Raw genomic sequence first — 23,640 nt, 5'->3', positions numbered from 1 at the left:
TCTATTTTCGGCCAAATGCCCGCAATTGATACTCAAATTGACGGGTGCGTGACAGTTTATAAAGTTTATATGATATAAATTCATTTCAATAACGTTCATATTGTATAATAAACGTATGTTATAATAACACTTGATATAATTTTTTAACATATAATGTTTACTTCATATAATAAATCATTTCTAATAATATCATTTCAGATACCAATCACAACGCATAAAGACATTTGATATAAACCTTACTTAATCTAAGACTCATTTGATGTAATTTTCAACCGACTTCAAAAAAAAGGAGGAGGTTCTCAATTCGACCCGTATGTTTTTTTTTTTTTTCTATGTTTGTTACGCGATAACTCCGCCAATTATGAACCGATTTGAACAAATCTTTTTTCGGCGTATAGGTAANTACGCTTTCCCGCTTAAACCTCGCAACCGATTTTGATGAAATTTGGCATAGAGATAGTTTGAGTCCCGGGAAAGAACATAGGATAGTTTTTATCCCGGTTTTTGAAACAGGGACGCGCGCGATAAAGTTTTTCTGTGACAGACAAAATTCCACGCGGGCAAAGCCGCGGGCGGAAAGCTAGTATTCGTATAATTTCTCGATTGTATACAGTAAAATAATGATTTTAATCAAAATCTTTAATTTAGTACAAAATAGCACTTCTTAAAATTATAAAATTGAAGTATTTAAAACCATTTTGTATGTTATGGGTAATCATTTCATTTTGGTAACTGATAATGGGCCAATTATGGAAATGGACTAGCAAAGAATTTAAGTGTTTTTGTAAAACAGGTATGTATCAAACAAACTTTTACTCCTTCAACCAATACTGGCGGAACGATTTGTAGAGTCATTCAAGTCACATGTTACAAAAATATTAGACAGTGGTAAAAAAACTTGAATGTGCTTGTAATTTGTTGCTTTTTGGATATCGATGTACAACTCACAAAACCACGGGGCGTCATCATCATTTCAACCATATGATGTCCACTGCTGAACATAGGCCTCCCCCAATAATTTCCACAATGGCCGCTTGGTGGCGGCCTGCATCCAGCGCCTTCCTGCTACCTTTATGAGGTCGTCGGTCCACCTTGTGGATGGCAGCCTTATGCTGCGCTTTTCGGTACGTGGCCTCCACTCCAGAAACTTGCTGCCCCATCGGCCGTCAGTTTTGCTTACTAGGGCAGAATCGCTGGAAGACCTCGGCACAATGCTCGAAGACCTAATCGAGTCTCCCAACAGGTAGGCCTTGGACATGGCCAAAACGAAGCTTATGACCATGTTCCGCGCTACCTATTTTCTGTTGGGAGCCTGATTTTCGAAATTGTTGACAAGTATGTCAACCTCGGATAAACGATTCAGCTAACTAGATTCAATTTCGAGAAAGCGGTAAATCGTCAAATCCTACTCGGCTGGGCCGCGTTCGGGAAACAACACAACATCTTTTCATCCAAAATACCTCAGTGCTTAAAGACGAAAGTCTTCAAACAATGTGTGTTACCAGTGATAATATACGGCTCGGAAACGTGGCCTCTCAAAGTTGCACAGCGTGCTATGAAGAGGGCTGTGCTTGGTGTTTCTTTACGAGTTCGAATCAGAAATGAGAAGTCCTATTTACGAACGCTAAGTCGCTGACATAGCCCGACGGACTAGCAAGCTGAAGTGGCAATGGGCAGGGCACATAGTTCGCAGAACTAACGGGCCATAGTCCAATTTTATTAATGTTTGGAAGGGAGTTGAGATGTCGTTTTTCATTGTTAAGACCAAGTACGGCAAGTGCTAAAATTGTTTAGAAAATTTTATGGTTAATAATTATTTGCAGTGGGACAAAAAGTGATGTTGAGAGACATGAGAAAATCATTAGTCTTGCCAATCATGTACTTTGAGCTTTATAGCAGGTTCTGGTGCGTTTTAACGCTTTGTTTAAAGTCTCAACTAAAACCTTTATCTGATTCCGATATTACGATATTGGGTCGCTCAATATCGGAATTGTAATATCGGATCTCATCTTCCGAGATTCCGATATTACGAGATTCCGAGATTCCGATATTCATGCCCTNTAAACTAATGGAACTGAGTACATAACCCGCTGAAATGTTTATTTATTTATATCATCAACCCTTTACTAGTTTATCAGGACCTTTAAGTCATTTCTTCCTTACTTAACTAAATCAAAGAAAGGTCCAGAAGTAGACAGTACAATATCTAGTATATTGTACAATTTCATACTCAGACTAGATTCCTCCTCAAAGTATTCTGAAATACATGACCTAGTAAATAATTTCATGAGTTAAATAATTTCTCCTATAATTAAGCTTTANGTAAATAATTATTATATTAAACGATTTTATATAATTTGATGTTATATCCTCTAAGTATTATATGATATGTAGTTATATCATACATTACACACCCCAAATTGACAGATACCTAAGAAGAGCGCCTTTTTTTGAAAAATGGCCTATCCACAGTCCATACGTATCGCCGGGGGAACGGCAGGTGAGGCTCGAACCCACTAAAAACCTGGGGTGCCCCTTTGCCGCATAGTGGTCGGCGTCTTGGGTACTAGAAACGACCAAGGCGCCTTCCGCGGGACGTCCCGCTCTACACGGCGGGACATAAGAAGGTCGGGACAATAGGGCTAAGAAGAGCGCCTAAGCTGGCCTAAGCTATGGCTTAAGCAAGCTCAAAAGTAGAGGCTCGTGAGAGAGTAAGTGAAGTCACTATGCCTAGATACGTGGTAAAACGCGGAACTTCAACGCAAATTATCCAATATTTGATTGACAAATAAATCTAAATAAGCCCAATATTTTTTGATGCTATAGGTAACTGGCGGACTAAATGGAGTCTTTTAGGAAACTAGCCTACGTATGAAACAAGTTTTCTTATTCATTTAGAACTCTACATTTATCAGAACTTGCAGCTTGTATCTTTTGGTAGGTAGTAGGTAAACCTTCATTTGGTGTAGGTACCTATTGTGTGGCGACGCTGAAAAGATTTCTCAGAACTGAATCGCTGTACTCAAGTAGAGATTCAGTAGTAGAGAAGTAGAGATTTGAACCGGCAAATGCGATATTTAGTAGGTACGAGTAGTACGGGTATAAGTTTAAATAGAGTTTTTTGAGCCTCAGTTTTGTAACATTGTTGCGTCGCATTCACGGGGTTTTATCGGTTTCATAATACACAATCCGGTTAAACACTATACAAATAAATGAATATGAGTAAGAACAATATGGTATCTTAAAACCATAATGTAGCATGCTGAAGTAAACCTGACATTTGGAGCAATAACAATGGTCTAAAGAATAAATAAACACAAAAAATAAACACGCGAATCCACCACCTTCACAAAACACATGCTATGCAATCAATCGAAGTAAAAAGCTAATAAGGGTTCCTTGTCAGGACAACGGAACCCTAAAAAGGGACGAAAAGAAAAAATAGAGACTTTACCGACCGATACACTGGTCGAATTCACACTCGCCCGTCACATGCTAATTCGAAAGCGGTGACTTGATCATAAAATTATATAGAAAATCTCTGTTGTTTAAGTTTGTTGTTTGTAATAAAAACCACAAAATACAAAAGTTTATAAACGTTGTTAATTCCTGCTTAGGTTCCTTTTACTGCCGTTTAAATTAATATGAGGAAACCAGTCGAAACAACTAATAATTAAACATTAATAGTTGAAAAAACTAAAAAGATGCTTTAATTACTGCACTAAAAGGTCAAAAATCTTCCTGATTCCATCATCAGGACCCTGGACATCATCTACCACTAAAGTGCTCCAAAGACAAATCCAATGAACCCAAACTCGATGCGATTCCGCCGTTTCGTTTAGGAGATCAGAAATTATTTAGATCTCAGCTCTGTGTATTTTATACATCAAACACAATTATATCAACACACTTTCCGCAAATCAAAGGCACTAACGGCCTCCTCAACACGCCGACCAGCTCGATGCTACCATAATATTGTATTGTATCTTTTCATGATGATACAAGAATTGGAAGTGTGTAGATTCCATTCGTAGTTCGTTACTTACGACGACCTAATAAAAGCGTGTTAAAAAGATAATGATAACGCACTGCGGTTAGTTAGTTAGTTTTGCGGGGCAATCGAATACCGCACTTAGCCTCATGATTGGGCCATTGTGCGCGATTTGTGGTTTATCTTCCTACTCCAACCACCCCAGATCCCCCCAGAAGGCGAGCAGCCCGTCTGACTAGGCTGCTGCAGGCCTCCTGTAGCGACGATGGTGATCGAAGAAATTGAGCCCGTTGTTCTTCCACGCTACTGCACTCCATGATAAGGCGGCCAACTTTATAATAAGTCAATGCGGGACACCCACCCCTATCCACAATAAGACTTAGGATTTGTTGGAATTGTTAATGGTGTACTTAAATTAGAAACAAACAACACTACTACCGAATTAACATTTAATAACAGCCGTACACACACACACGCTTGATCATATTATTCTGCGGTAGCAACGTCGCGCCGCGTCTCGTCATTTGTATTTTGATGTGGAATACTTTTATGCGAGCAAAACGATGGGAAACGAGGAATGCGGGACATACGGGACGCCTCGGACGATTTGCGGGACTATTTTATTAAATATTGCAATGCGGAATTGCAACTGTCATTACGGGACGGTCCCGCAGAATGCGGGACGGTTGGCCGCCTTACTCCATGAGCACATGCTGCGGTGCGCTGCGGTATTATAACACTGTCATAATTACGTGCAGCATGCCGGGCCGTCGGCTGACCTGTGCAGCGGGTGGCGCGCGGGCGGCGGCGAGCGGCAGTACAGCGACTTGGTGCCGGAGTACAGCGGCTCCGCGGTGTCAGGGCGTGGCGCCGCCGCCGCGCAGTACGTGGCCGCGTGCCGGTAGTGGTGCGGGAAAGCCGGCTTGTCCAGCTCGTCGAGGTCCCGCGGCGACGACGCGCGCGATCCGGCGCCGGTACGAGGCCTCCGCGAGCCCCATTCGTGCAGGAGCGCGCTGGCGACGCCGCCGCCCACGCCGCCCACCCAGCACACCCAGTGGCTGTCCCAGCGCGACAGCACGAACGACGGGCCCAGCGAGCGCGCGGGGTTCAGCGAGGGCATCTGGAAGTGTGATGAGAATATAAATAAATATCCTTGGACATTTTTACACTGCGCCGCTAGCCCCAAACTAAGCAAAGCTTGTACTATGGGTACTAGACAACGGATATAAATATACATATAAAACACCCAGACCCGTCACAGAAACTAAAATTCATCATTAATTTTAATTTCTGCCCGGCCGGGAATCGAACCCGGGATCTCTCGGCATAGTAATCCGTTCTGAACCACTACACCAAACGGCCGACGATTATGATTAAAGATATGATGATAAGAAATTATGATTATGATTAAAGGCACCTTAATAAAAACATATTAAAAGCACCATAATGAAAAAGGGTTACTTAAAGTTGATGATTATTATGATAAAAATGTTTGGAATGTTTAAAGGTTCAGCCAAACCAACGCGATCACACGCGAACAGCCGCGTGCAGCGATGGCATGGCATGGCGATCAGACTTAAGGTTCGGCCAAATCAACGCGATCACACGCGATCAGCCGGCGTGCAGCGATCGGTTTGACCGAAGCTTAACTTCCTAATTCGCATCAATACTTATGACTATATTTTGTATATTTTAAAGACTATAAACCCTTGAAAAGGAGGCTGACAATAGTGACTGAGTTTCTTGCGCTGCTTCTTCTTAGCACTGGCCCATTTATTATCCCGAATCAGTGGTAGGGTTAATACTGTGACGTGTAAAAGTGCTTTTTAAAAGCCTCTTTGCAAAAATAAATGAGTTTTTTTATTCATCCGGCCGATTCCGGCCATGGCGACCGCTTCGACTCATAGCTGTCTTGGCGGCCGCGGCGATGGTGCGCTCGAAGATGGTTCATCCTACAATGCGTAGTTACAGTTGTGTTCTAACTTTCCAAGCATTTCCCTTTATTATTATGTACCTATTCGTTGACTGGCCTATTGTTCATAATAAAATAATACGATTAAATAGTAAGTTAGTTGAAACGGAACGCGAATGTTTAAAATCTTATAAAAGAATAATACTTTGCGATGCATTATTTCAGAAGCTACATTATAAAATTTGTGTAGTCTAGTTCAAGCTTGAACTAGGTATATTTTTTGAGGAACATACATGTTGAAGCTGAAACGTTAAATGTTGGTTACTTGTAAAACCTATGGCTGAGGTAAAAATAAAAATAATTGTTGTTCTTTAATCCTAGCCCTATCCCTTCCCACTATACAAATACCTAGATACCAAAAACATCTTTGATTTTAATATTTTTTTTACGGAGCCATTGACACTTTGCGGAAATTGGATCGCGGGCAGGTAAGCCGCAAATTTCTAATTTAAAGCCGTCTGGAGTAATACGTATATTATATAAATATGAAAACATAAAGGAATGCTTCGTGATACGCACAAGTGTATTGGACTTTGTACAATTCCTATTCAGAGCAGGGAGTGGAACGGAAGCGAGCGTGCACAAAAACGGCATTGGGACGAAGGTCCTGCAATTACTCCACAATGGTGTCTACCTGGCGGCTACCTGAGCCCTTTGTTAAGTTCTCACCATAGATATATTATCCAAATAATGTAACTAGATCTCGCTCTATGCTGGAGCTCATTATTATAGGGGTCCTTAAAATTGTTGATTTCCTAAGGGGTCCTAACACAAAAGGTTAAGAAACGCTGATTTAGATGGAAGTCGCAAGCAAAAGCTAGTGTATACTCACAGAGAACGATGACCGTTGGAGCAGAAAAGTTCTCGAGTGGCGACCACGGGCTGGAAGACGTAGCGTGGGCAGGCCTCCTACTAGGTGGACCGACGATCTGGTAAAGGTCGCGGAAAGAGCCTGGAAGCGGGCAGCGCAGGACCGTGCATTGTGGAAAACCTTGGGGGAGGCCTTTGTCCAACCGTGGACGTCATTAGGCTGTAACGAATGAACGAACGAACTCACAGAGACGAGGCTGGCAGCAGTGTAGGCGGCGCCGAGAAGGGCGGGCGCCGCGCCGGTCCAGCGGCGCCGCATGGCCGCGAAATAGGCGGCGGTGACCAGCGCCGACAGCACCAGCTCGGCGCCCAGCCGCTCCCACGCCGCCGCGCCCGCGCCGGGCAGCGCCGCCGACAGGCTGCCGGCGTAGCCCGGCACGCTCACCCTGGAACCAACAAAACATATCTCAGTTATATTTTTTAAGGTTTAAGAGTTGCATTCGATTTATCTCGAAGTCATCTCAAACTTACGCTACACCGTGTTTATAAGGTATAACCTCAGATCATAGAAAGGGATAACCTACCTTAATTGTAATAGCCTCGCTTAATATTACATGATTTCATATTGGTTTATGCCAATGCATTTAATTGTAATATGTTTAAGAACTTCCTTTGTAAAATGATAATAAATGAAAAAAATAATAATATCAATATGTGGATTACGTAGTGGGATGTGTTACCACATGTACATATAATATCTACATAAGTCTAGTAGATAAGTTAATTTCTGTAACACATTTGTCAAATAATAAACTTTATAATCTCATTGTGGTTAAGAAACTCGATTGGATTTGAAAGAAAAACAAATCCTGGAATACCATTACAGGTAAATGTTGATTTTACAAAAGCCTCCGCCTTCTTCTCAGCACTTGCCAAATGTTGGTTTCGAAGCGCTGGTAGGGTAAAAAGTTATCAGACATATAGAGGCTCCTTAAGAGCAAAATATTTAACGATTTGTAAGCACTATGGTACCTATTTAATGTGACAAATATTTCGTTAATTTTATTAAAAAATAAGTATAAATTGTGGCTTAAATACTTAAGGGTTGCGGTGGACACAACTATTTTTAGGCAGGACCGGCGACTCGGCGCGTGTCAGGGTATTTTTGTGGCGCGGTCGATATCTTGTACCCTGACCTGACCATATTTAGACGTAACTTAATTATTCTTATGCTAACTTAGGAAAGTAATTACAAGTTTAATAAGCGTGTGTAATGTGCACATACATTTTCTTTCTTGACTTGATATAAAAATGTTTTTTACAACTGCAATTTTGATAATTCTAAATTTCTAATTCGTTATAATAATAATTTACATACCTACTAATACAATAAAATTCTTAACAAAATGATCTCGTTAGACTACACATTAATTATGTGGAGAATGAAATGTTTTTTTTATTTAATAAATAGAAAAAAAATGGGGCAACATGGAAAGCAGTGGGGGAGGAGGCCTATTTTCAGCAGTGGACGTCCTATGGCTAAGATGATGATGATGAAATAGAAAAAAGGATGTAGGTATTCAGGTGTATTTTATGACTTTTCTAGTATCCCAGAATACCCAGCAATGAGTCTTCTCGCTACGACCTAGTTACTTACATATAGCGTGATACATAATTATCTATAAATGTATAAGTATGGTATGTATGGTTACATAAGGTACTTATAATGCATGAATGTACAAGTATGAATACCAACAACAATCGCTTTGATTGTCACCGAACTCTGGTTCTAACGGATACAAGACGTTTTCATTCAGTTGTCGGCGTTCAATAGCTATTGTGAGCATTGTGGCATTTGTGGCCAACTTCTCTATAACGTCACTGCATTATCTCTTACACTACACACACAAGCACGACTGAAACTTAACTCTGTTGAGTAGATATCTACCTAGGTAGGTACCTATACCTACTTAGTTCTTGCAACTCACGAAGGCGATAGTGTAACGGCGTTCCTAAGCTTACAAACTCACTATTTTTAACGGAATGCATTGCAGTAGATGTAATAGACTGTTCAAGCCTTATTCTGGACTTGAGAAAAATATGACGACGTAATCCAGGTTTCGCGATCGACACTGCCGCTTGATATTTGTCCGTTTGTGAACACGACGCCATTTTTTTTGTGGATGTGGACCATACAATGCGAGAGGAACAGGCACGAAGTATATCTGAATGGGTAGCCTCTTCATAATGTACTGATGGCAACCAGCGTTCCTAGAGCCGATCTCATTATGCCGGTGAAAGGACTGCGGGCGTATACATTATGGAGGCCTTAATTAAACTTTTATCAATGAAATAAATGAAAGGCCACTGTCTTTCAAAGCAAGCGGGAAGGAAATGAGGCGGTACTATTATAAAGCGTTTGATTTTGTACATAAGAAAACTGGAATACGAATAAATACAGGTAACACTACATAGATTTTGTTTTGAGTTACCTACTGGATTTTAAATACATATTAACAATACGTTTTTAAAAATAAAAACATGTTTAATCTAAAAGTTCATTTACGAATTAAATGAAAAATCTTCTTACCTACTCGAATACTACTACCTAATTGAATTTCAATAGATTACTGACTTATTTTTACCTGTAGTCGCTACAGGATCTAGCTAGGTAGGTACAACATGTACCTAATTGAAATGTTTAATATTATTTCAACTGATGATAAAATGATTAAACCAATTAGGTAACTACATTACTTTAAAAGTTTATTTGCATGGTAAAACACACGTGTTTGATTTTTACATATCAAATGAGTTAATCCTATTCTAACGTTCTTCTAACGTTGCCTTTTGTAAAGCGATTACGAGGGGCGTATTTAAATCACGAATAGATAGTTCCAATTGGCACAGTGTAAATTTGGTAACAGAAGGGTCACTTTGCAACTATAGTCTGATTTTTAATTCCACTGAATTTTGACATTTCTGAAGTGTTGCCAACACAGATATGGATTAGAGTAGATACAGCAAGTTGATCGTCAAAGCGTGCCATTCCGATATGTCCAAATTAGGGCTTGAATACCGGAATTTCGGAATTTCGTAACTCCGGAATTTCGGATACATTTTTTCCGATATTTCAATTCCGGAACTGAAGCCAATATCGTATTCCGATATTGAATTTTTTTATAAATTATTTTAAGTTTTCAAAACGTTTAAGTATCAAAATAGGTTCTTAGATATGTATTCGCAACTTTATTAGTAATAATATTAAGAGGAAATAGGGCGAGACCAATTAAAGCTCCAAAATGTTCGCTAGAGACAACTCTAATGGGCGAAGCCAGCTGAAGAGAGCTGATGATAGAGTAAAACCTGTTAATAGCTCAGCCACAGGACAGCCACTCGACACTATACCGAAGATTAGCCGGACATCAGCCCTTACGTGATTAGGATGGCTCTCAAACAGCTAAAGAACAACAAGGCACCGGGTGATGACGGAATAACCTCGGAGCTTCTGAACGCGGCAGGTGATAAGCCGATACTGAAAGTCCTTCATAGACTGTAACTCCGTCTTACTCCAGGGAATAATGCCAGAGGCACGGAACAAATTCTTGGTGGTGTTTTTCTTTAAGAAAGGGGTAAAAGCCTTATTAAGGAATTACAGACCCATCTGGGTTCTGACTCTGAGTCAAGCTGTTTTTGAGAGCCATCACGAATAGTCTCGCGCGTAGGTTCGATGACTTATAGTCTCTCGAGGAAGCCAGTTATCGAAACGTTTACACTACCATATACCGCATCTATACGCTACGGCAGGTTATACAGAAGACCGAAGAGTCTAACTTGCCTATATGCTTAGCGTTCTTAGACTATGAGAAGGTCTTTGAGCCTGACTGAACACGAGGGCGATTCCTCTGCGATTCCTCTGCGATTCCTCTGCAGCGAGCTGTGAGGCAGGGAGATGTAATAATACGTCGAATTCAACTCGGCTGGGCAGCGTTCGGGAAACTACATAACATCTTTTCGACCAAAACACTTCAGTGCCTAAAGACGAAAGTCTACAATCAGTGTTTGTTACCAGTAGTGATGACACACGGTTCGGAAACGTGGCCTCTTACTATAAGGCCTTATAATAAGCTCAAAGTTGCACACCATGGTATGGAGAGTGCTATGCTCGGTGTTTCTTTTCGAGATCGAACCAGAAATGAGGAGATTCGTAAACGAACTAAAGTTGCCTGACATATAGCCATCGGATTACCAAGCTAAAGCAAAAGTGGCAATGGGCAGGGCACATAGTACGTAGAACAGACGGCCGATGAGGCAAGGTTCTAAAGAGGAGGCCACATACGTGTACGTGTTTGTCGGGAGGCGCTTTCTTTTTTTAACCAACTCCGGAACTAGAACCGGAATTCCGGAGTTGAGTGCCCAATATCGGAAATCAGTTCCGGAGTTGAAAACTATCCGATATTGCAAGCCCTAGTCCAAATGGACATACATGGTCGAGTGATGTTCATGTAATCCGATTACAACAATCGGTTACGATGATTTTACGAGGACAGTAGTACGACACGGTAGAAAGAAGAAATTATTTACGGATTGAGAATTATAATTAACAGCACAAGTAACAAATAATTAATTAGAATAAAGTAGCAGTAAAAGAAGTATAAATTAGCATTGTTTTTAATACATATCCTGCGATGTACTCTTTAAGAGTTAAAACCATGGTCCCTGTATGTGGTGCACTCATACCGATCCCAAGGAACCGTACTTACTCATAACAAAAGACACACACTGATGCATGTATTCATTCATACACTTCACAAATTTATGNAAAAAAAATAAAAAAAAAAATAAAAAGATCGGACTTTAGTTCACGAAATGGGAATTTAAATTCAATGGAAATGCGACTATTCCCACTTAACCACTTGTCGTTCTCACCGCAACAATAAGTACCTACCTAGTTAAGACCATTTTACAAGTATAATATTATTCATTAGGTATCTACTAAGTCCATTAAGGACTCATTTTCGATTTACCACAAAGTCGATTCGTCACGAATAAAAGCATGTTGCTTACATGTTACTTTTAATGTATGGAATTAAAACTGCCCGTTTTACGTTAAAACAGACTCCTTCGAATATAAATCAAGGAATGAATCATTTAGTTTTGAGAAATTAAATGACACATTTTTTATTTATAGGTATGTTTATTATATTTTATGAGTAGGACAACATTAATCAAAAGTCATAAAGCGTCCTTTTAAGATACATTATTTATTATAATGATAAAATGTATAAATGTTTATGTAGGTACCTATGGGGCCCCATGGGGCTACTGAAGCTTCCTCTGTTAGTACATCATTTGGTAAAAACGATTACACTATAGAAAATGTTTTTAACATTCGGGGAAAATAAGCGCTGATCCCAACTTGCGATAGTTAAATAATCGGTAGAGAAAGCACACGTGTACCCGGTGAGCTATAAGGTATTACTTTTTTTAGCAAAAAAAAGTGTTTGTTTGCGCTGGGTTCATTTTTGCATCATTTGCTTTACGGGACTATTCTGACCTCTCGTTCCCACCACTGCAACTCCTGTGTAGCCAGAATCCACAGCTTGACCGCCACAAAAACACAACCAATGAAGGTCTGAAAGTTAAACTGTCATTGGACCCGCAACGAAATTAATCAGAAGAACCTATGTTCTTCGGATAAAGGAGTTCGAAATTAAGGTTCGACTTCCCTCCATTGCAAAGCGGATGACAGGTGACAAACAAAGGTTTAAAACCTTTAAGAAAAGATTATGCACCACGGGCAATAAATATCAATTAAGGCCTATATTATGAGCAATTAGCAACTACCTGCCAATAACATTTTTCACAAAATCCTTTAAAAGCACGGAAATTTTTCTTTGTTGCGACAAGATCGGTGTAATAAATTGCGGTAACAGATGTATGTTGTATTGAATTAAGCATTATATCACGTTCATGTTTCTAAAGATCACACTCCCACAAGATATGATGGGCAGACTGCTCATGACTGACATCATCAGTGGAACACTCGCAAAAAGGAGACGGAACTAGTTTGAATTCGTGAAGTTTATGTTTAAAGTTGCCATGCCCCGTAAGGAACTGCGACGAGCTATGGTCGATTTCTAATCATCACCTAGTTTAGACGTTCGCGTACATTCGGGAAGAATTTATATAAGTGACGTCCTTTGACTGACGTATCCCATCTTTTATGCCATTCATTAAGTACTTCATCTTCAACGACGTCTCGGGAATCAAATAATCGGCTTATTTTAGAACGATCGCGGCTATTACGAAATCGGAGGTTATATTTTCCCTTGATGCGAAGTACATAGCCGCACGCTTTGTACCTCTAAGTCGACCGGCAGTACACCAGCCAGGACTGGCAGAGCCTCCGTGCTCAGAGTTCTGTAAGCTTTGCAAAGAAAAATCAATGCAAGGCGTTGACTTTGGAGTAGTTTCCGTCGAGCGTTGCATCATTTGCTTGTAATTGACAACAATCTATACTAATATCTATACTTCTATACTAATATTATAAATGCGAAAGTAACTCTGTCTGTCTGTCTCGCTTTCACGCCTAAACCACTGAACCGATTTTAATGAAATTTGGCAAAGATATAGTTTTTGTCCCGGGAAAGGATATAGGATAGTTTTTATCCCGGTTTTTGAAACAGGGACGCCGCGATAAAGTTTTTCTGAGACACAAAATTCCACGCGGGCGAAGCCACGGGCGGAAAGCTAGTAGGTATATTATATTCAAACAAATTATTTGTGGTGCCGAACTGAGATCGAATAATCACATTTTATCAACCTGAAAACGGATCGTAACCGTATCAACTCGAGGCGATAAGTAAAATAAATATTCTTTGTTATATAAATATATTTTTTTATAACTCTGTACTGCAACGCACACTTATCCGTACCGTAACGAAAACGGATCGCCTCGGTTTACCGCACGGTGAAAGGCGATATTTACTGTGCCTTTCCAGTTTGATAAGTGTGCTATGACCTTTATGATACACAGCGATATACTAATAATTTAGTGTGTTTGGTTTCTCGAGCACATACATTATCACATAATGACACGCGAGATATTAATATGGGCGTTTCACATCGACAGATGATATGCATAATTTATGCAGGGTCAAGTGTGGCACGAGTGAGGGGCTGCGACCGCGAACATTCGCACCTTATGTCACGATGACCGCACTTTTTGTCCCTCCGCCGCTGTCAGATTCGGCTATTTGTCCGCTCGAGGAACAATGCGCGGATTAGCGAAGCCATTGTCCGCTTTCACATAAAAATATGGTTCGAAATGTGATAAAAAAATAACCAAATTATTACCTAACCAACACTAACCATGTTTGCGTTTGTTTTTAGCTGAGGTTAGGATAATATTACGATAAATGCAAAAGTTTCGGTTGATGTATGGATGTTTGTTTGTTACTTTTTCACGCGAAAACTACAGAATGGATTTTGATGATGATTTTGTTTAAACATCAGTATCTTGGTGTGGCTGTGGGCAATTTCATATTTATAGCATATTTAAGGCCTTCTGTCCACTGACCGTCATTTGACGATTGCATGCACACCACGTCATGACGAACGCAAGATGACTGGTAGGATATGCCGCTCTGTGGATAGTTTTATTTTTTACGTGGACAGTAGGCCTTTATTTTTAAAAAAGTTTTTTACGTTTTCCACAATAATCTCTTTGTATAAATAGGTGGATCTTTACATAACTAATAATATTATGGTGGTGCCGTTTTAAATAGATAATTAAATTATAATTTAACGAGAACTAATTTGTTGGTATAAATTATGAGTACCTACAGCTACCTACACAGCTGTGGTCTCTTGTCTAGTTTACTAGTTAGGTAACGTTTTGTTAGTGATTACGAACACGTTGTTCTACTAAAGAGGTACTCTGTTGGTGATAAAACTTGATTGTTCAGGATAAATAATTATCTAGTTATTATATTTATGAGTATTACTATTTTTAAAATAACTTGCATAAATCGAACTGCCTAAGGTGAGAATCGAACCCACGACCTTTCGCTTGCCGATCGAGAGGCAACTCTTAAAGCCAGAAAATAATACTGTTTGTTTTTAATAGATGTTTCAAGTCATCCAAAAGCGACAGATTTTTAAGCTCACTAAAACGACAGCAAGAACCCGATAACAAATCATTTGATCAGCCCTCGCAGTTAACGAGCGAACAATTACTTTTAATTTACGGTTGCGTTTTTTAAAGTGCCCCAATATGGGCCCTCGACCCACAGTGCATTCAACTCGACCCTTTAACACCGCGCGACATTTGTTAAAAAACGAGGGTATCTATTACTGTTTCTAAAAATTCAATTGTGCTCAAGTGCCACTTGTGGAACCATAGTTTTTCAATCTCAAAACATTTGAGCCAACCCTATTTGGGCGGCATAGAGATCATTTTGATTCAACGCGACTTTTAAATATGTAGTTAGCCCAAGTACAAAGGGGACAGTAGCATCCAGTAGGCTCGCTACCGACCACTGAAATGAATAAACTAATGATGTGTTGTGTAAGTTGTGTTTTAAAATATTTGGTTAATAATATCAACTATTTTAATGTATCTTTGTCTTGTCAGCAGTAAGGAATTCACCAAATCTCACCAATAGTGTCAACTGCCCAATTTATAGCACGATGATCAAAATGCTGGGGACCCTTCGGTACTTCGCTCCACTATGGCGACTGATACACGATAGGACACGAGTGCATTAAATTTTAATGTTCCGTTGATTTGCTATTCAGGTTTGAGCACTGCACGCTTAAATATGTATTAAATTTTAATTTCAAATCTATTAGGTCATTATTACGAAATTATCCGCGACAAAAGCTATTTCTAATTTTATTTTATTATTCAATAATGATGCGTATCTGTTGTATACATATAAATATAAAATAAATAAGCTCATTAGCTAACTCCTAATTTTAGGCCACATTTTTGTTGGAATATTGTTGTCATCTTTGCATGCTCTTTGTATGTAAAGAAAAGCATCTCATTTGATGAACAACTTTTATAAAAGATTTTTATATAATTTATTATAAGAATTTATTAAGTACTTATTTCAATTATTTAACACATCTAACATTGTTCTAAGTGCCGTCTTTTATAAGGAAGCTGTAAAATTTTGAATTTTCGGATAGGTCCAGTTTATTCTGTAACATAATAATGATACCGTTTGATAGAGCTCGAGAAGCACTTTCAGGATCAGTGACCAGTGTTTCCACATATTCATCAATATCCAAAGAAAAAAAAAACATTATAAATCTTGATTCCAGCTTGCAGAATAATTAATAAAAACCTGCTTAATGAAACTAAAGCTACATAAGGTAAAGCGCATCGTATTTGTCTATCAGTCAAATTACCACCTCATATTCGAGATAGCGTGAATACGCGTTCCAATTTTCCACCACATTGCCTGATCCATCCATCAAATACCTCAAAGCTAGGGTAAGGAGACCCTTTTGTGGGCGTTATGGGATTATAGCAATGGCGAATGTGATCAACTGTGCGGTAAAGTTGGGAGATATGATGTGCCTTTTTGATACGTTACTAAAAATAACTTTTCAGTAGCAATGATTACCAAATAGATCATAGTCATCATCATCATCATCTCAGCCATAGGACGTCCACTGCTGAACATAGGCCTCCCCCAATGCTTTCCATGTTACCCGGTTGGTAGCGGCCTGCGTCCAGCGCTAAGACCAAATAGATACAACGTTTGAATGTTTTAGGATTTTGTGTAATAACAATTTTTAAGATAACACTTAAAAATTAATCCCATATTGTCACGGCATCATGCGTAAACGTGGGGTTTCTGGGATGGCTCAAACTTGGAATGCAAGTGTAGTTGTGTTCCCCAGCCGATGACGCACATGTTGTCGTGGCCTGCGTGCCCAAACAACTGCACGCAGGAAGAATTATGTATAATGAAAGCTACAACGCCACTCTTGTAGCGGAGTTTTGGGCGGACATTGTATAGGGTTGTTGTCGACACGGCAAGAAGAAGACGCGTAAACGATTGGACCGATTTTCTGTTATTGTCAGGTAGTTCTTATGTAAGAAAAATTAAGAAAGTTGCGCGGAAAATTAAAGAAATTGAGTACTAACCATAACCATTTAACTTTTCTATATTGAATTATTTTTATTGAACAATCTGACACAGAGGAAGTTGTATCATGAGTATTAGGATAGAAGTGGGAGCCTCAAGCAAACCTTGTAAGTTAATACAAGGACTGTACCAAGTTTTAAATGAATCAGGCGAGTCCTGCGACCCGCATGGCTTAATCAACAATTATTACTTAAATACGCTTAATTGAGACATCCGCAAAGTATGAATGAATATTTATTGAGCTCACAGACCTCAAAGTTTTGCTGATTAGCCCTGACATGCAATTTCGTGAGCGAATCGAAATTGTAATTCTTTAAAAGTATTTTTGTATGTTTGGGACAAATCTTGCGAGCTGAATTAGACATCACAACTGATTTGAGTTAAAATTTTGCATACCTACACATCTGATTCGAGCGACAATGTAATAAATGATATCATGGAGCTTGTCTGAAGGTGGCCATCGGAATTTTGTAACGAAACGATGCAACCCTGGCGAATGTGCGCTCGTATTTTATTCTCTGAGCATTTAAATGAAATCTTGTTTTTTTAAATACATAACCAATTAATTCAATACATAACACAAAGCCAAATGGTGTAATTTACCAGTCCTAACGAAGTCCTTAGGAAGCGATCTCTGAAATGTTTTAAAAGAAACTTCTTATGCGCAAAAACAATGNGATGTTTTTGGTTTTGTATTTAACAAATTATCAGTTTTATCGGAATTAATTAATTTTCGAATCGAGTCACACGATATCATTCGATGACTTTGCAAATGCAGTACGATGATACGATTACTTTTACGTTGCGGCAATCACTAAAATTCGCTAAAATGACACTAATGACGTTTAAAAAGTGGCACGCTCGGCTTCATACAATTTTTGACACATGCTGCATCTATCCTTATCTGTGGTTGCCAACAATGAAACATTCCCACTAAGAATGGAGAGCAATTTCACAAATTGAAAAATAAACCTCTCTTGAATTTAAGGTTTCAATTGAAAAACTAAGACTTAAAAATGTCTAAATGGTTATTTGATTTTTTATTATCATATTTTTGAAGTTACAAATAAAATTAGGGTCATTATTTTTCTATTACTGGCCAATAATCCATAGGTTACAAACCTTTTTAATGAAAATCGTTTTGTTAGTAAAATCTTCGCTTCATAAAAAAGCCAATATAACAAGATGCTAATTTTACAATCCAAGTTGATTATGATGATGATAATGATGATTGATCATCAATACATATTTTCGTTTATGATAATAATGTTGTTTTATTGTGTTAAAAACACGTTTATTTCTATTTAATCTCTAAAATTACATAATAATTAGTGTACACTGAATTCACAAACAAACAATAATTCATTTTTGTAAGTTGTACTTAGTGTAATTACTTTTCATATTTTTTATTAATAATTCAAAGCAAAAAAGGCTTTATTCACAGATATAGATAGATGCAGCATGTGAAAAAATTTATATGAAGCCGAGCGTGCCACTTTTTAAACGTCATTAGTGTCATTTTAGCAAATTTTAGTGATTGCCGCAACGTAAAAATAATCGTATCATCGTACTGCATTCGCAAAGTCATCGAAAGATATCGTGTGACTCGATTCGATAATTAATTAATTCCGATAAAACTGATAATTTGTTAAATACAAAACCAAAAACATCTTTATTTACCTTTTTAAATAAATTAATTCTTACAAATCGTCAAATCTCGTTACTTTTTTTAACCTACCAGCGTTTCAAAACAAAAATTGGTCAAGTGCATGAATACATGGATCAGTGTGTGTCTTATTGTTATAAAAGTAAGTACGGTTCCTTGTGATCGGTATNCTAGCATAATAAACACTATTTTAAGGGTTTATTAAAGTTTTTGTATATAAATCTTAAATAATTAAGTGGACTAATACTAGCATAACAATTTTGCAAGATTTTGGTTTTCGTCCACGTGGACAGAAACCCTGACACTTAGTTAATATTTTTAATAATCATTTTACTTCAATGGACCTACAAAATACAATGTTTTTTCTTCCAATATGATCTTTATTGCTATTACATTAAATATTTTAGTTTACGTCCACTTTTTAACAGTGATAAACCCATAAAAACCGTTAAAAAGATGTGGACGAAAACAAAAAACAGCTTTAAACGTTGTTATGTTTTCGTCCATGACGTCATGAGCAAGCACGGGGGTGGACGAAAACCAAAATTAGCTATTCCTGTAGATTAGTTTTCGTCCATTTGTCCTTCGACCTATTGAAATATTTTCCTATATTTAGGTAAGAAACTTATTTAAATCTTTTTGATATCATTTGAAAGCTAACAAAATTACCTTTTAAATGATATACCACAATCCATAGTTACTGTATTGTAGAATTGGTTTTAAGTTAATAATTCAACTGCACCCTTTTTTCTACACAGTGGTCGAAAACTAGCGTACACTAGGACGAAAACTGATTTTTTTGGACGAAAACTAGTGAAATCGCCTCTTTTGCATAAAATATTTTTTATAAAAAAACCGGTGGTATTTACTTATTGTCATATAAAATTAACGTAAAGTAGACTATATAAGGACTAAAATGACATATGATACATATGAGTAAGGGTATTTTAAGATATTCATTTCGCATCACAAAGTTGGCAACTCCGATAATTGGACGAAAACTAGCGCACTTACCCTACGATACGCCCAGCTAGACGACAAATGGCTTTTAATATACATGGTGACTAGAAACAAAAACTAATCCATTCTGGTGCACGGAAAGAAAAATAAAAATTACCAGGAACCAAGTAATTTGCAAGGATCCAGTGAAAATACAATTTTGTTGATTCTGGCTCCAGCGGGCTGAGTAAACAACGTCTTAAATTAAACCCCATAGCTTTTTCCTTAGTGGGATTATTTTGCTCGTCCACCTATTATTTACGCACCGTCATCTAAGACGATATTGCAGTAGATTCTTATGAACACGAGAGTGTACATACTCGTAGGTAGGTAGTACATACGATAACGAATGGTAATTGGTTTCGGTGGGTACATCTAAATACACCTGCTCAGATAAGCCTGGATCAAACCCCCGGAAAATAAGACGTCGTTATCAAAATCGGAGATCCGCCCTATAAAATAACCTTAGATAATACGCAACGAACCATCATAACGTACGCAAATAACACCATATGCCCACCGAGGCTAACTAAATAATAAGCCACAGACATACGTAATAAAATCGCATTGTGCGCGGAATANAGTCAAACTATTGGTTTTAGAGAAAAACTTGTGAAGCATTTATTCATCAGAATAACGTAACCTATCGATAGGTATTTTTTTCAAATAGAAATTGTGAAAAAAATCGCTATGTCCATAAATCTCAATTTCGCTCCATAGTGCGCCGCGCTGACATGTGGCGAAGGGGTAACGTGTGGTTTGTCCCGTGTGCATAGGGCACAGGTCGCGCCCGCCACCCGCGGCGCCCTAACTGCACTTTTTGCGAAAGGATTATGATATATTTATTGCGCAAAAATACTTGATGTCTCCATTCCAAGTGTTATTGTACCCCAACTGTCGTTTATTGTAATCGTTTTCGCATCATGTATATTAGATTCACCCAAAAAATACGAAGATAAAATGCATTGTGAGTGAAAATATTCTCTGTGTAGCGCGAGTAATCCGTTTATATTTTTCCCACAAGAAATCTATACGTTGGCACCTCAGATCATAGAATTGGCACACAGTATTAGTCATAATGTATAAATATCTATTTCTCGGAGCCATGGCAATGTAGGTAGCTCCATACACAAAGTTTACTTTACTTGATTACATTTTATATATTTTTTCTTTCTTCAAAGGCAAAGGAGTATACCTACCTACTACTTTTATTAAGTAGAGAGAGGCAGGTAAAACGGGGCAGATTTCTTTAAAATATCCTGTGAATTTTCTGAGTCAACATTTTTATGTTATAAAAGCTTTTCCCGGTATGTCAAGAAGTTTTCCTTGGAAGTGGGCGAGTCCATTGAATAAATATCACGGGCTATAACTCTGCACTCTTTGTCTCGGCCTGAGGGAGACCCTCCGACACACAGGGCCAGTATATTGTAGGGCTCCTCGCCGTAACGCTGTCAAAGCAACGTTAATAGATATCTCAAGAGGGCGGGGCACGAAGGCGAAATATTGAATGGCAGCTCATTTCCTCTTTGGGAATCGAAAAAAGTGGTGATACGGTTGAATATTTGAGGGCAATNGATAGGAATTGAAAAGTTATGTAAGAAAATGCGCTACCAACCGCAACAGCTTCGGTACCGCACTACCGCAGTACCGCTGCGATCGGCGCGTTTGGTCTGCAGGCTTAGAGGTGTACAAACAATGAATCAATGACATTGAATATTTTAGGATTTAAGCGTTTCCTTTGGGTAACTTATTCACACGGGTTATAGTATAATTAGTCCAAAACTTGATGATTTTGATAACTGCAAAAATCTGTCAAGTGTTTTTTTTAATATTTTATGGATTTCAAAGCTACTCAATTTTACGGCAAATGAAAAGCGAACTGGATTTTTGTACCGACCAATGAAATGTTTTAAAGAATTCGTGTTATAGAATCATTCGTTATTGGAGTCAAATTCTCACCGTGTGATTCTTTTGAACTTACATATTCCAGTGATAATGATAAAAAAAATACCATACAATTTAGTGTTTGTTGGAAAGGCATCTTTCAAGCAAATTAAACTTTGTGATAACTGCTTTGTCTGCGTTAACGTAAACATACAGTCTGACAGTTAGTTCAGCAAAGTCTGGACTAAATAAAACAAGTAACGGGATTTCATTAACATTTTACTAAGTTGTTATTTAGATCAAAGAGAGTGACTGCTCTATCTTGGGCTTGAAAAGACATTGCTGAAGTATACTCGTAATTCTGGTTAATATGCAGCTAGGTACTACTTTATGGGCGTGTGTTGTCGAGATTTTTTGCCGGGGACGGCCATCCCGGCCTACGTCCGTTAATCAGTTGGCTGGTAGACTGTGTGTATGTTTTAGATTTTGTTACATAATTTTTTTGTTTAGGGTTTTTCAAAATTTTGTAAGTACTTAGGTACAACCTTCCTGACTCCTCTTCTGCGTTAGAAGTCGGAAAGGTCACGTCATAATTACCAAAAAGATCCAGTGTGAATATTGATTTTCGTAGCGGATAAAATCTGAACACTTCGTAGCGTCGTAGTCGTATTCCTACGACTACGACGTAGTAGCTACTACTCTAGGTACTACGAAGAGCATTAGATTTTAACGTAAGTTGAATAAAAAGGTAAAAGCCGGGTCCAAACGGGTGTAATGCGTAATGGAATGTATCGTGTAATGTAATGGGAATAGTAGGGACAGCACTTTTTACATGTATGCTCGTAGTGCCGTCCACACGCAGAATTCGTGTTACATTACAGTACCCGTCTAAACCCGGCCTTAAATGAACTGTTTTTTTTAAACAACTTTTAAGGACAATGACCAAAAATGTATGGAGTGTGGTCCAAATTTCCACCACTAACGAGACCTATGTAGTAAAATAGTCTACTAAATACTGATTCATTATAATTATCGCCCCTGGGTCTGCGGGTGTCTATGGGCGACGGTAATCACTTACCATCAGGTGATCCGTCTGCTCGTTTGCCTCCTGTCACATAAAAAAAAAACCAAACCGCAATCAAAAATATGCTTGTACGAGCTATCGTACAAACGTATTCACTTTTCATATAGCTAAATAAGTTATTTCTAAGTAAGCGTTTGCGCTGTTGACCCAAATTAGCGTCAAACGCATTGAATACGTTATAGCAATAAATTAGTGTATTTTTAACAGTCACTCAAACTGGTCGTTTTCATTCCACCTCTCTCCCGACCCTTCAGCATCACTCACATCCTCATAGCATAGCATCCTTACCCTAGCATTCTTTAATGTAGGAGTTACGCCCCACAATGCTGTCAGTAAAAAGTTATGACTGAATGAAAAGTCATGTTTTTTACCTTTTCATCCGAAAATTGTTCTTGATATCATTCTATCCATCGCACATTTTGGATTAATCTTTGCATGTTATGTCATGTCGCTTAGTGTGCCGTGTTAGATTCTCGCTAAATGAAAAAAAAATAAGCTCAGAAGAAAGACAACAATATTGGAATTATGGTCGCTGCTCCGCCCCTATTGGTTGTAGGGTGATGTTATATAATCTAAAACCATCCTTGATAAATGGCCTATCCATAACAAAAATATTTTTTTAAATCGGACCAGTAGTTCCTGAGATTAGCGCGTAAACTACTACAATTTTTCATACGGTCATAACTTTTTACTGACAGCTTATTTTTTTTTCGTCCCATACTGAAAGTTAATCTCTATTTAATGGACTATAAGCCAATATAGGTCTCATTAGTGGTGGACATTTGGACCACTTTTGGTCATTGTCCTTTATAGTCTGATATGATAACCTCTTTCAATGTGAATGTGTGTTACTACACTACACACACTGCACTATTTGCTTAATTGAAACATCACCCAGATTTTTATACAGATCAAAGTAGTGCTGCTATAACACCACTCCGTAGGTACCTAAGTTAAGTTTAAGTAACCATACAATGCCGTGTATGTTACACACTTGTGAAACTTTCATAATAAACGTGCTAGTTCAATTCTCGCAGCATGTGCCGGGTTAATGGGGCTCTAGTCCGG

The 23,640-nt window shown here is 38.4% G+C and overlaps 1 protein-coding gene across 2 annotated transcripts in view; it reads right to left on the bottom strand.

Annotated features, from left to right (window-relative positions):
- Positions 1-23,640, bottom strand: part of bib (MIP channel family protein big brain) — a 93,428-nt gene that overhangs the window by 3,510 nt on the left and 66,278 nt on the right. Inside the window, exons 3-4 of one of the 2 annotated variants that reach the window (XM_028315157.1) lie at positions 7,021-7,219; positions 4,744-5,111 (exon numbers count right to left, since the gene is read on the bottom strand). In XM_028315157.1, the coding sequence (XP_028170958.1) occupies positions 4,744-5,111; positions 7,021-7,219 (567 nt within the window). The remainder of the gene's footprint in view (positions 1-4,743; positions 5,112-7,020; positions 7,220-23,640) is intronic. The other variant, XM_028315158.1, reaches the window with a different exon arrangement.

This window comes from Ostrinia furnacalis, unplaced genomic scaffold (assembly GCF_004193835.3).
Source record: "Ostrinia furnacalis isolate ACB-3 unplaced genomic scaffold, ASM419383v2 OfSCF5047, whole genome shotgun sequence".
In the NCBI taxonomy this organism is placed as follows: Eukaryota; Metazoa; Arthropoda; class Insecta; order Lepidoptera; family Crambidae; genus Ostrinia; species Ostrinia furnacalis.
The sequence above is the reverse complement of the archived record's forward strand: the minus strand, read 5'-3'. Positions and strand labels throughout refer to the sequence as shown.